The sequence below is a fragment of the Aureobasidium pullulans genome (genome assembly GCF_000721785.1).
Source record: "Aureobasidium pullulans EXF-150 unplaced genomic scaffold scaffold_4, whole genome shotgun sequence".
Classification (NCBI taxonomy): Eukaryota; Fungi; Ascomycota; class Dothideomycetes; order Dothideales; family Saccotheciaceae; genus Aureobasidium; species Aureobasidium pullulans.
The window spans coordinates 717721-730435 of record NW_021941024.1 but is presented as its reverse complement, the minus strand read 5'-3'; the positions used below and the strand labels follow the sequence as shown (position 1 = coordinate 730435).

General features: G+C 50.2%; 5 protein-coding genes across 5 annotated transcripts; 1 reads left to right on the top strand and 4 right to left on the bottom strand.

Moving 5' to 3' along the window:
* Window positions 1–13: 13 nt before the first annotated feature.
* M438DRAFT_161316 (uncharacterized protein) lies at window positions 14–2457 on the bottom strand. Its single transcript, XM_029899048.1, has one exon. It carries the CDS (start codon window positions 2252–2254, stop codon window positions 170–172), a length of 2085 nt encoding a protein of 694 aa, XP_029763246.1. The 5' UTR covers window positions 2255–2457; the 3' UTR covers window positions 14–169.
* Window positions 2458–2521: 64 nt separating this feature from the next.
* M438DRAFT_363181 (uncharacterized protein) lies at window positions 2522–3840 on the bottom strand (the record flags this gene model as incomplete). Its single annotated transcript, XM_029907635.1, has 2 exons — window positions 3569–3840; window positions 2522–3449 (listed from the first exon to the last, which is right to left on the bottom strand). A coding segment is annotated over exon 2 (921 nt), but the record flags the coding sequence as incomplete, so codon positions are not given.
* A 433-nt stretch (window positions 3841–4273) lies between these two features.
* On the bottom strand, window positions 4274–6279 carry M438DRAFT_313947 (uncharacterized protein). The gene is made up of 3 exons (XM_029902585.1): window positions 6072–6279; window positions 4560–6021; window positions 4274–4509 (listed from the first exon to the last, which is right to left on the bottom strand). Exons 1-3 carry the CDS (start codon window positions 6176–6178, stop codon window positions 4492–4494), a joined length of 1587 nt encoding a protein of 528 aa, XP_029763244.1. The 5' UTR covers window positions 6179–6279; the 3' UTR covers window positions 4274–4491.
* A 125-nt stretch (window positions 6280–6404) lies between these two features.
* Window positions 6405–10135, top strand: M438DRAFT_403628 (uncharacterized protein). The gene is made up of 6 exons (XM_029909666.1): window positions 6405–6436; window positions 6494–6745; window positions 6798–8089; window positions 8136–8660; window positions 8711–9471; window positions 9526–10135. Exons 2-6 carry the CDS (start codon window positions 6663–6665, stop codon window positions 9904–9906), a joined length of 3042 nt encoding a protein of 1013 aa, XP_029763243.1. The 5' UTR covers window positions 6405–6436; window positions 6494–6662; the 3' UTR covers window positions 9907–10135.
* Window positions 10043–11950, bottom strand: M438DRAFT_291926 (MFS general substrate transporter). Its single transcript, XM_029901764.1, has 2 exons — window positions 11509–11950; window positions 10043–11458 (listed from the first exon to the last, which is right to left on the bottom strand). Exons 1-2 carry the CDS (start codon window positions 11799–11801, stop codon window positions 10231–10233), a joined length of 1521 nt encoding a protein of 506 aa, XP_029763242.1. The 5' UTR covers window positions 11802–11950; the 3' UTR covers window positions 10043–10230.
* Window positions 11951–12715: the final 765 nt, after the last annotated feature.

Here is a 12715-nt window from a genome sequence, read left to right as displayed (position 1 = left end):
TGAACGGTAGCACTCATATTCATGTATCCAGCCAGAGTCAAGAAAAGAAGAAAGCAATTGTTATTGGAAGAAAAAGGTTTAAACGATAAACGCCGTCATCAGCATCAATCAATCATGAATTCATCAAACACCCTTCATCCCAGCCTTCCCAGCCATCCCAGCCATCTCATCATGCATCACTGACAACGCCATTGTCATGAATGTTGGGAAAGACAAGACGTCTGCCGCTGGGCTTGACCCAGGGGGTATAGCTTTCGCCGTCGTCATCGCCATCCTTGTCATCGGTAGAGTGGTCGTTGCTCCCATCCTCAAAAGTAGGACCATGCTTCTTGGGTGGTGCAGTACCGAGCTTGAGCACGTATCGGCCGACCATATCTCCAAGGTTGTTCCCAGCGGAGTGCCTCTGCTTCTCGACTGTCAGAAGTGTTTCTCCACAGAGCCGGGCGTCGCTGTCCAGCATCCAGTTCATGCTCTCCACCACAGATGCAATAGGCACCTCGTCCTGATCATTCAAGCTCCTCTGTGTCATTAAGTCCTCGACGAACTTGCCTGCCTTGGGACTCTTCTGGATCCATGGCTGCCAGTCGATCGAGGCACAGTAGTTGGTGTTCTGGTCAATGCACGCGACCACTTCTCCTCTGGCGAACGACTGGTTTGGATCCGCCTCGTACAGTTGGAAGACCTCGTACGCGAGCCTTTCTTGGCATGGCAATACCGTGTTGTCATCCTTGGCAGCGAATTTGCACTTCTTGCTCATTGCCTTGCAGGCATCGCTGCCGTGCTTGTTGGGGAACTTGACCGTCTTGCGATCCTTGCCAAGGCCTTTGAATGTTCCCAACTTCCGATCGTTGATACCAGCATTCATGCCGCGGATCTGACGGACTCTGGCGTCGGATACTGTAATAGTTTGAGATCCCGGTGTACTAGAATCAACGGTAGTGCTTGCGGTGCTTGGGCGCCTTGTGATTGTTGTGCTGTGGCCAGGTATAGTGATTGTGACGTCGGGTTTTTCGGAGACAACGACAGTCGGGCCAGTGCGGCTCAAGGTTCTGGTGGATCCGTCAGGTCTGCCAGTAACGACAGTGACTGTCTCGGTGGGTCTGGGAGGTCCGTCAACATCAAGAGTGACTGTCTTGGTTTGGACGCCCCCAATGTAAGTAATCGTGGTGGCAGTTGTGGTCCTGGTCCTGGTGTGTTGACGAGTCGTAGCCCTGGTGTGCTGACGAGTCTTGGTCCTGGTGTGATGAAGAACCTTGGTCTCCATCTTAGTCTTGGTGGAGAGGAGATACTCTGTTCTGACACCGCTGGGCCTGATGATTGTCTTGGTTCTGGCACGAGGTGTCTTCGTCTTAGTCTTGGTGCGAGTTTTCTCCCATCTGGTGGCGGTAGTTCGTCCTTTCTTGAACTTTGTGCTGACGGTGGTGGTGACACTGGTGCTGATGCTGGTGGAAACCCTGGTGGCGGTAGTGGTTGTGGTAGTCGGACTGCGGACCGTCGTGCGTGTAATAAACGTCTCGGGAGAGGCTGGCTTCTTCGGAACAGACGAAACTCTGCGAGTGGATGAACATTTCTTGGTCTTTTTGGCTCCAGTAGACGACTTCTGCTTGGTCTTGATTCTGTACGAGACGCTCAGCTCCGAGGTACTTGTGGAAGATGATGGGAAATGCGTGGTGGTTGTGGCACGAGCCACGGTCTTCGTTCTGTAGGAAATCGTACGAGTGGAACCCTCCAAAGTAGAGGAAGGTGTAGTACGAGTGGAACCCTCCAAAGTAGAGGAAGGTGTAGTACGAGCCACGGTTCTCGTTCTCAATGAGATCGGATGGGTTGGACTCTTCATCAGACCACGCGTCGTGAAGGAGGTACCATGTGTCGTGAGCCTTGAAGACGACGAGGTTGGCAAGACGGTAGGTGATGGAGATGGGTAAACCGTGATGGTTGTTGTGGAGGTTGAAGCCGTGGGCATTGAGGACCTGGTCGGTTGTCTGGTCGGTTTCGTGACCACTTCAACCAGGAAAGTCGAAGCTCGTGCAGTTGTCGTCTCTGTCGAAACAACCTCAACCGTGACATTGGAGGGTCGTGCAGTTGTCGTCTTCACCGAAACGACATCAAGAATGACAGTGAGGTCTTGTGGTGTCGACGTTTTTGTTGATGACTTGGTAGACTTCTTGCTCTTGGTTGACTTCGTGGATCTTGGAGGACTGGTTGTCTTTGTGAGAGTCTTCATCTTGGTCGATGTCTCCGTGAGAGTCGTCATCTTCGTCGATGTCTCTAAGTGGACGGACGGACGACGAGAAGATGACTTGGATGAGCGGACAGACGAGCGACGAGACGACGATGTCGATGTCGATGGCCGAACAGAGGAGCGACGAGTGGATGATGTCGACGAGCGGACGGATGAACGAGGAGACGAAGATGTCGACGATCGAACAGACGAGCGACGAGACGACGATGTCGATGNGAGTTGACGGTCGATGTCATGGTCGTGGTTGGACTGGCTGATGAGCTTGACGCGGTGACTGACAGACTGGACGAGCTTGACCTAGTGATTGATAGTCTGGATGATCTTGATCTTGTGCGAGTACGAGTACGAGTGCGGAATGTCGAGGTCTGTCTGGTACGGGAACGCGAAGGAGAAGATGAGCGTGCTCCGGTACGAGTTGGTAAAGACGAAGACAAGCGTGATCTGGTACGAGTATCGATCGCTGCTTGACCGAACATCGTGCTCTCAAATGATGACGATGGAAGTAGCCAGTCCGAGAACATCGTTTGCTCCGACTCGGTGGAGGTTGGATCGAGTAATGAGCTGATTTTGCTGGAACCCCGAGATTTGAGGCTCGACTTCTGGCCATCTGTGATGGTTTCCCAAAAGCTTTCATCATCATCATCATCATCATCGCTGTCGTCTGGGTCATCGGTTGAGTCTTGATCACTGTCCCTGGTGCTTGTCGACTCGGCGGTGCTTGTCGACTTGGTGGTGCTTGGGCCTAGGAAGAACTCACTGACCGCTGAAAGCACTTTAGTGGCAATCCCTGTGCCAATTTCACTTGCAGAGCTTAGAAGGCTACCATCTTCATGGTCGTCATCGTCGTGATTATCTCCATCATCCGTATCGTCAGGGTCATCGATCAGGTCTCGGCCACTGATTGAAACCAAGATGTCTTGATCCCCGTCGGATGCGCCATCGCTACGGCGAGAAAGTGTGCTCCTGCTGGCAGGCAGCTTGGCAAGGCTGCTGGATGGTCGAGCGGAGATGCTGCTGGGTGGGAAGATGAGGATATGAGACGGCCCGACGAATGGAGGTCTAGTGACAGAATTGGTGTCGGTGGTTGTATCAGGCCAGTCTGAATCGTCGATGATCGTGGTAGAGTTGGACTCGAGTATGCCATTGCCAATGGAAGCAGTCGAAACAGCGGCGAGAGCGCTGAGCAACAGGCACGACCTCATCTTGGCTGGTACGTGTTGTCAGTAGAGGCATCAAGAACCGGACGATGCCGGAGGATGTAAAGGCTGGGAAGAGACACCATCGATGGGAAGCGATGATGCTGCATGAGGATGAGGACGAACATACCGTGTTGATGCTGGCGATGAATAGTGTTGGATCAATGAAGTAAAGCTGAAGACGATACGCAAAGTAATGGAAAAGAGCTCGAAGCAAAAAGCAATACAAAGTGGTATGTCAAAGAAGAAGAGTGCTGAGACGCTGAAGAGAAGACGGCTTTGGGAAGTGGTTGAGGGCAGGTCCGGCTTCAGCGTTGCTTCCCATTGCTGAGTTGGTGACGCAACGACGACTTGAGTTGAGCGTGGAAGCCGTGACGAGCCTGCCTGCCTATTCGATTCCGGTTGAGCGGAAATCCAATTTGCAAAGACCAAACCAGGAAGCAACGAATTCCATTGCTGAAGCCTTGGAGATAATTCACTTGTCATCGTGCATCTTGAGTTGGAGTATGGCTTCGTAGCAAGGTCTGTTTCCAAGATGATCTGTTTGGCAGCAAAACCTATATGCGATCATGATTTACCGAGCCTCTGCTCCCTTTCGGGACTGTGTAGCAATCTTTCGCGGCACATATCAAGGACTTACAGGTCTGTTGCAACCCTCCGATCCAACCGGAATTTATGCTCGATTGCTATAGAACTTCATGTTGTGCTGTGAGTCGTGAGCGGATGCTAGAAGTTCGTTGGTTAGCTTCTGAGAAATATTCAGTCACGTATCAGATCAGGATGACATATCCAAGACGAGCAAGTCAGTGTTGAGACATCGCGATTGCAAGAGAAGCATGGAAGAAGGAACGCATTGATATACGAGGAGACACTAAGTCAACCTCGTAATAAAACATAACGCTCTATGCCTTTTCGTAAATTTAAAAGACCATCACTGATGCAATCCGCTGAAACCCAGAAATGTAACAATCATAAGATATACCTGTACCAAACGCTCTCCAAAGAGCGTGCAGCAACCCAGCGGACAGAGTCTGCGGTAGGAAGCGCACATGACTACTGCAAGAGATGGTCCTGTTATGGGTTAGCAAGAAGCTGGCAATATCATTGGCGATAAGACTTACGCGGAAATGCTTTTGGTTGTTTCCTCTCTTGTCGTTACCCCATTGGTAGTTGGCTCGCACTCTTTGTTCGCGCTTCTTCTCTCTTTTCTCGGCAGCACGCACTTCCTTCTTCTTAACCTCGCTGACACCGACCATGCCAAGACCGCCCTCTGCACGAGAGACGATTTGACGACCACGGTCGTGCCTTGATCTTCTGGCCTCCTCTTCGTCGTCGGAATCGTGACGGCCTTCGATGGCTCTTTGCTCTGCTCTCTCCTCGGGTGTGGGGTAGTTGCGGAGATTCTGGCGGTAATACTTGGCAAGCGAACGATGACCAGCGGTACGTCCAGTAGGCAGATGCAATTCGTAGTCGTCGTGGTAAACAGCGTGAGGGGTTGAGTGAGCGTGAGAGTGATACCCGTCGGTGTTTCTGTGAGGTCGAGGATCATTGTGAGAATGGTGTCTGTGGCGATCAAGAGTCTTGTAACGGTGCGAGTGGTCGTCAATGGGCACGGAAGTGATCTCATCAGTCGGCACCGAAGACAGAGATCCGTCACTCTCCCATCCTTCGTCGTCCTCGTCGGCCATCTCTGCATCTCCGTCGCCCGCTTCAGTCTCGATGGTAACCTTGGTGGCACGAGCAGCGCCAAGCTTGACGCCTCCCTCCTGTTGGTCATCTGCGCCATCGGTGCTGTCGTCGTCTTCCTCGTCTGAGTAGGTGCTTCTGAAGTCGTAGAACTCTCCAATCTCGAGCATCTCGTCTTCGGTGCTGTACGGAATCATGCAGTGACCTCTGTCACGCATGTGTGTCTGAATACCGGTAGCTGTGTGCTTGAGTTGACCGCAGTATAAGCACTGGTGGTCGTCGTGAATCTTCTCGTGAAGGTAGCTCAAAAGACCTTCCAGATCGACCAGGAACTCTCTCTCAGGAATGAACATGCCGTGCTGTTTGGCCATGTGGTTGATGTTCTCATTGAGGTCTTCATAGATAGTGTTGCAGAAAAGACATTGGTTGAGTAGGACTTCAACCATGTCATCAGTACCGGTAGTGTTGGATGGGGTTCTGGACAGCTTGTCGGCATCAGTGATGTTGGCTTGTTGAACACCATCGGTGACTTGAGCAAGGTCAGCGTCGCGCTCTTCGGGGCGGTCGGTAGCGACAGAAGCGACAGAAGCAGTCTCAACGTTTGAAGCGGTTTCGAGCGGCTCTCCCAGAGAGAAGGTGGAGCTCATGACGGAGCTGGCATCGTCGACGTCTCTCATGTGCATACGGGCGATTTGCTGCCTGTGCTTTTGACTGCCGAGGTGGTTCGCGTAGGCATTTTCGCTGAAGTACGTCTTCTGGCAAGCGGAGCAGACCTTCTCGAAAGAGGCGCGAGCGGCGGTGGCAGCGGCCGAGGCCTTGTTGGCGAGGACCTTTTCGGCGAAAACTTCAGAGGTAAGCGGAGGGAGCGAAGCGACTCTTCTCTTGAGGTTGTAGCGGCTAGAAACGAGGTTAGGCATAAGATTTCTCAAGGACTTGGTCAGACTCACTGCCAGTCGCTTTGCATGTGAGTGCGCTGCAGGTCGCTGGAGCGGAAGGCGACCTGACAGGTGTTGCAGGTGAAAGGATGGGTAGGACCCGAAGCCATGCTAGCCATCTTGGATTGTCGATGAAGATGGTATGTGGCTATGTGTGGGTTGTATTGACAGTGGCGCGCAATGCTGAAAGGACGAGAAAGCAGCGCGATAAGAAATGTCTGGAGGGGCAAACTTTCTTACTCGCAAACCATTTCGTCAGTCGAAACGCCGCAATCCCCGTCGTCCTCTGCCAAGCCCGCCATAGACCGAGGGACCCTTCTTCTTGCTCTCGACGATTCCATCTCTCGAGTGTCGCTTGCCTCTGCTTCTACGAACTGGTAAGTTTCGATCCTTTATTGAACGGCGCTGCTTTCGACCTTTACTGAGATAGGCAGATTCCGATCTGCAGCATCCAATCAACCTTTTCATCCTTCTTATATGTCGTTCCCAGCAGAAGCCTTGTTCACATCGCGTCTTTTACCCTCACGTGCCCATCAACCATTCTTGACAACGTATGCTATGGCGGTATAGTCGCTCCCCTGTTCTGTTTGTTCTTGTATTACTATGGCCACTCAGTCTTCTTCTGGCTCAACTTCTTCGCCATCATCTTCACACCGGCATCATGATATCCAGGACTTGATCAATCGGTGCGTCTTCTCAAGACATACTCGATCTATCGCCTAACCTCTTGTCCTGCAGCTTTTTCGTACAATTACGACAAGGATGTGGTGTTTCCACCTGCTCGACGTCTCTGTGTGCCACTGCGCGGTCTCGGCCTTCATCGCCACCATTGCGTAGCTACACTGCTGTCAGCGCCCGGGCTATGGCCGTCGTCTTGGCTTCATCAGAGAATGCATTGGATCGCCTCTGTCCGAATTTACCGAGCCACTTGCCTGCTATTTTGGCAGCTCCACAAGAGAAACTAGACTCCAAGGCTATCATGCAGCAACTCTTCAATTCTGAATCACTGAGAAACATTCACTCTCTAGAAGATACACATACACCAAGGCTCGTACACGAACGGTCTCTATCGGGCAACTCATTCCTTACAGTATCATGCGACGACTTGGTCAGATTGTGCGATGCTACATGTAGCTTGCATCTCGGTTCGGAGTCTGACCAACACATTATCACAGCACGCAATCGCACCTACACAAGGCTGGATTCCATATTTTCCGACTTCACCAATCTGGCACAATCCTTCTCTGACGATCCCATGAACGTTCGCAAAGATCCAGAGACACATCGTTCCGCTACCTATTCTGTCCGTCTTCACCATGCACTCGAATCGGTACATGCTCTCGGAGAAGATGCATCAAACATCGTTTTTGATTCTACGTGGATAGCGCTCGAGCCGATATTTGAGAGTCCGTTTGATTCCCGACATAAAGGGCCAAGAACCTTCCAAACAATTTCTTCTGATGCCAAGAGCTCCAGCGTTTCTGACGTGGTTTATCGTGCCATCCATACGCTGACTTCGTTCGTGCCGAGAGCTGGATGGAACACATGGTATTTTGCTTGGTCTGCACTGATTCATGGCAGAGCGCATGGTAAGCAGATGGACAGACGAGATAGCGAGTATTTCTCGCCCTGCCTACCAATCCTCGATGCTTTCGAACAGGACACTGCCCTTCGTATGGCGAAGCGACTGGTTCGGGCAGTTGGTGCAAGAACATGCCTCGAAGAAACCTTGTCCGCATGTAGTAAGGGTGATGCGAAGCCAGATCCCCGGTTGCAAGTCTGGCAGACCAATCGCCGTATCAGATCATCAATTACTGATTTGCTTGTCCAAGAAGAGCAGAATATACGTTTGGCCAGTTTCAAGACTATTTGGAGGGACGAACTGCGACATGGTGGGGAGCTTGTTGGTACCACTTCTCTCATTTGGCTAGAGTGGTTGCGAAAGTGTTTCCTCAAAGAGTGGGATGGCTCTCTACGAATCAATAGATGGAGTGTTGCTGGTTCAGCACTCGAGCTCATTGAAGACCTTTGTAAGTACGACAGATTTCTGTCAGCATACACGGCTGACATATGTAGGGAATCACAAAAGCCAAGGTCAACTAGACATGCCTGCAAAACTGTTCATGACTCCCGCCGCTTTTCGTATCCTTGACGTTGACAAAGCGGCGCAAGATTGGTTGTCTTACAAGTCAGATGTCAACAGTAGGCATTTACTGTCTTTCAAGTTTTTGTTCAGCACAAAAAGGATTATTCAGTTGGTTCGCACATCTCATCACATACTGATGCGGCGAGCCTACAATGAAGCAGATGCAACATGGCACTTACGTAGGAGGACGATGCCCGAGGTTAATTTACAGGACGTCATCTACCTAGACCGCCGTCTGAGAGCTTCTCAAGATCACTATCTTGTGCTAAAGATCAACAGGCATTCAATTCTGTCGGACGCTTTCGACCAGCTATGGCATAGGGAGAAAAGAGAGCTACTTCGCCCACTAAGGATACGAATGGGTATCGACGAAGGCGAGATCGGTCATGATCTTGGTGGTGTGCAAATCGAGTTTTTCAAGCTCGTTTGTCAGGAAGCCTTTAGTCCCGGCTACTGTGAGTTGGTCGCGTTTTACAATCATGGCTTCGTGCTAACATATATTTAGCATTCTTCACTACAGATCCTCAAACTCGTCTGTCGTGGTTCCAGCCTGCAACCTTGGTACCACTCTACAAGTACCAGCTCTTCGGCGTTCTATTCGCACTTGCTATCTACAATGGCATCACCTTACCAGTCTCATTTCCTCTGGTCTTCTACAAGAAGCTTCTTTTCCAGCAGTTTGGCGAGACTGATTTGGCTGAAGGATGGCCCAGTCTGAACAAGTCATTGCAATATCTACGTACGCATCAAGGTTCTGTTGAGGAAGACTTTGCTCGAGACTATGTCTACAGTTTCAGTGCAAACGGCCTACATTTGGATGTAAGTATGGACGACCCTTGGAATGGCTGGTCAATATGGGGCAAAATCAAGTCTGGCAAGGGTATGACTTTGGGCCTTATGAAGGTCATACGACAATATCCTGACAAGCATCATCCTGAGTTCACTTCTTCTCGTGGAGAAAACGAACGTGCACATGCGCGGTCTGACTCGGAAGGATTGCTGGAAATCACGAACCATTTGAATTCAGAGAGTCAAACGAGAGACGTGTCACAAAAGGCTCAAGAGCCTGACCAAAGCAGATTTGAGTGGCCAGGTTGGAAGGTCATGTTTGTGGAACCTGACGAATACTCCAAGCCTGTCACGAATGAGAATCGACACCAATACATCTCAAGCTATGCCAAGTGGGTCTTGGACTGGTCCATCCGCCCACAATTCAATGCGTTCGCGAAAGGCTTCTATTCTGTTATGAATCTCAGGCCTTTGACAGTGAGTGTATTTTGCATCCCCCCTCTATTGTTGACTTCACTTACATGCGTGCAGCTCCTGAACGCAGACCAATTCCGTACCCTGGTCGAAGGCCACAATCATCTCGATATCAACGCTTTGCAAAGAGCTACTACCTACAGTCATTACACAGAAACCTCCCCTGTCATTTGTTGGTTCTGGGAGGTGGTTAAAGCCTACCCTCAGGAGAAGCAAAAGCAGTTATTGGAATTTGTCACAGCAAGCAGTCGCGTTCCTGTAAACGGAGCCGAAAGCTTGACTTTTGTCATCGAGAGAAGCGATTCTGACACCAATGCGTTGCCTGGAAGCAGCACTTGCTTTAGCACATTGAGGTTGCCTGAGTATGAAAGCAAGCAAATCCTGACAGCCAAGTTGGATATCGCTCTTGAACATTCTTTGGGATTTGGACAAGCATAGACTTGCTTCTGATTGAGTCGATCGTTCATAGATGGTCTTGTATGCATTGGAAAGTATCAAGCGGTTTGCTTTTAGGTGCGTGCTAATCTGATGTGATCTTGTTTTTGGTGTCTCTTTGTTAAGAGTAAGGAAACTTATGCGGAGTTTGACATAAGCACTCTGGCCTCCGAAGCCTGCAGCTACTCAATTTCGCGTCTCGCCATTCGCCTAATCGCCACTTCCGAATTTTCTCTGGGGTGGTGAGTTTTATTCAAATTTTGATTTTTGCAATATATTAATTTATCTTACTCACAATCTATTCTAGCTTTACACTCGAACACATCTCTAGTGTGCCTCGACCTCCTTTGATGGGCCGGGATTGTTCTCCACGTCGTCGCCAGCGTACGCGTACTTGGAGAATTTTCTGATGCGTTCACCGAAAAAGTAGAATCCGTACGGTATTCCGCAGCATGCGAGAGCAATGAAAGCCATCAGAGTACCGGCCCACTGGTAACCTAAACGGTGAAACATCTGCTCGGTGAACAGCACGACTCCAGCACCCCAGAAGCTTCGAATGAAAGTTTTTGCAGCAAGAGCGGAAGCGGCCGAGTGTTGGTAAGTATCCACCAGATAGTTGTTGGCACTGTTATAGCAAGGGATGAAACCGAAACCGATGCAAAAGCCACCCATTGCTGGACCCCACCAGGATAGGTGAGGATACGATGTCCAGGCAAAGATGAACATGCCAATGGCAATCCACCAACAGCTGTACATCATGGGTACCAGACGCTGTTCTGCTGGTGGTTTGCCTCCAAATCTTGCAGATCTTCTTGCATAGTCCATGTTGATCAAGGGTGCCAGAAAAGCGCTCGCAATGACACCAATTGCTAGAGGAATGAACATCAGACCAGTAGTACTGGCACTGTAACCCTTTCCCTCTTGATAGATGATTGGGAAAGCGACAAAGAACATGTAGAGCAGTCCGTACAACACACTCATGTACAATGAGATGAGGAAGACGATAAGTTCGCAGAATAATAGCTGGAAGGGACGCAAGATGAAGACCTTCATGCGCTCGCCGATGGGACGGGTGTCCAGATCAGACTCGCTGACATATCTGCTGTCGCCAGTGTCCTTTCTCATCTTCTTTGCGCGCTTGGCGAGGATAATGGGTGCGTATGTCTCCGGAACGGTAAAGACGATCAGGATGTAAACGAAGCCGGACAGGATCAGCTGCAGCCAATACAACCAACGCCAGCCAAGGTGGTCGGAAGTGAAGCCTCCTACGAGCGGTCCAATTGCGGGTCCGACGAAAGGTGCAGCACTGAAGGCAGCCATGGGTACACCTCTCTCCTCGGCCTTCCAGAGATCGGCAAGAGTTCCACCGACCAGGACCATGGGTGCTGAAAAAGCGATACCATCAATCAAGCGACAGACGATCAAGGTACCAATGTTTTTTGCAACCGCACAGGGGATGATAAAGATGAGAGCGATCAAGAGAGTGCTGGCGTACACCGGACGGCGACCCCAAGTCTCACTGAAAGGAGCAAAGGCCATAGGGCCAACACCAAACCTGCGAAAACTTAGCACGTTGCGAACTATTTCGGATACAGCTTTACTTACCCTACGACAAAGACAGTGATGGTCAGAAGAGCGACTTCCTCGCTAATTCCGAAGGTCTCCTGAGGACCGATCATGTCTGCTGTGATGACAGCACTGTTGAAGGCGACGGCGAAGCAGGTGACTGCAACGACCATGGTACACCACCACTTGTATGCTTTACTCCAATTTTTCGGGTTCTCCCTATCACCTGGTGTAAAGGTGACAAGCTCATAGTCCTCGGTCTTGCCAGTCTTGTTGGAAGTCACCTTTCGGGTTATCGTTCCAGTGGCAGTCTCGGTGGTGTACTCCGCCATGTCGGCATTCTCGGTCAGGGTACGGTACGGTAGCTCCAGAGGGTCTGCGTCGATCGGACTGGTGGTATGCTCTCTAGTTGGACTTCTGGGAGCATCTTCTAGATCTGGCTTGGGTTCGTATGTTCTTTCGGGATGATTTAATGTCGAGGTACTACTCGGTGTTCGGGAGGTATATGTCGACATGGTTTGCGGTGAGTGGCCTGGGCCAGGATGGACAAAATGAGAAGGTCTATAAAGAGATAAAGGTATCAGACCAGTAAGAGATAGTCTACAAAGTGTAGAATGTTCAATGCTCCAAAGTCTGACCATGGGGGAACGAACAGACATATATATATATTCATAGAGGCGTTTTTTGCTAGATGACATCGCTGCGAGATAACTCCCTGTTGGATATCACAACCATCATTCGATGCAACTGCAACCGTATGTTGCATGTTTTTGATATACTCGAAGCGGTTTAGACCGATGAGTGGCCTTGTAGTTTCTGGAGGGTGTGGCAGATCTCGGAGATCGCTCGGACGTGTCACAGGCGAAACAATTTTGACTTTCCTCAGGGTCCATGCCAGCCAACCAACCAACCTCTTTCTACTTCGAGCTCTTCTTTGATCGTTCTACTTGAGTGATTCTCGTATGATTACAATGCTAAGGGGTTTGTCGAAATGGACAATGCTTTTCTATGAGGACAAGAGAGAGACACTATTTGATGTTCTCTCCTTGACCCAGCTCCAGTCTATAATTCTACTATCGTTTTCGAAGGGACTTTCTTGACAGTCCCAGCACATGAGAAGTCTGAAAACATCTATGAGCACTCACAGGCTATTCCAATATCGAATTATCACGTCACGCTACCATCAAACGTTGCATTGCTCCGTGCTTGATGCGTGTTCGACTCGCCAAAAATCATGTTTTGGGTT

Bases quoted from the DNA above. Each gene is read 5' to 3' on its own strand.
- M438DRAFT_161316 (XM_029899048.1), bottom strand. From the start codon at position 2,254: ATGACGACTCTCACGGAGACATCGACCAAGATGAAGACTCTCACAAAG.
- M438DRAFT_313947 (XM_029902585.1), bottom strand. From the start codon at position 6,178: ATGGCTAGCATGGCTTCGGGTCCTACCCATCCTTTCACCTGCAACACC. The intron at 6,022-6,071 runs GTGAGTCTGACC...CCTCGTTTCTAG, and splicing joins CACATGCAAAGCGACTGGCA to CCGCTACAACCTCAAGAGAA.
- M438DRAFT_403628 (XM_029909666.1), top strand. From the start codon at position 6,663: ATGGCCACTCAGTCTTCTTCTGGCTCAACTTCTTCGCCATCATCTTCA. The intron at 6,746-6,797 runs GTGCGTCTTCTC...CTTGTCCTGCAG, and splicing joins ATCCAGGACTTGATCAATCG to CTTTTTCGTACAATTACGAC. The intron at 9,472-9,525 runs GTGAGTGTATTT...ACATGCGTGCAG, and splicing joins TGAATCTCAGGCCTTTGACA to CTCCTGAACGCAGACCAATT.
- M438DRAFT_291926 (XM_029901764.1), bottom strand. From the start codon at position 11,801: ATGGCGGAGTACACCACCGAGACTGCCACTGGAACGATAACCCGAAAG. The intron at 11,459-11,508 runs GTAAGTAAAGCT...AAGTTTTCGCAG, and splicing joins ATCACTGTCTTTGTCGTAGG to GTTTGGTGTTGGCCCTATGG.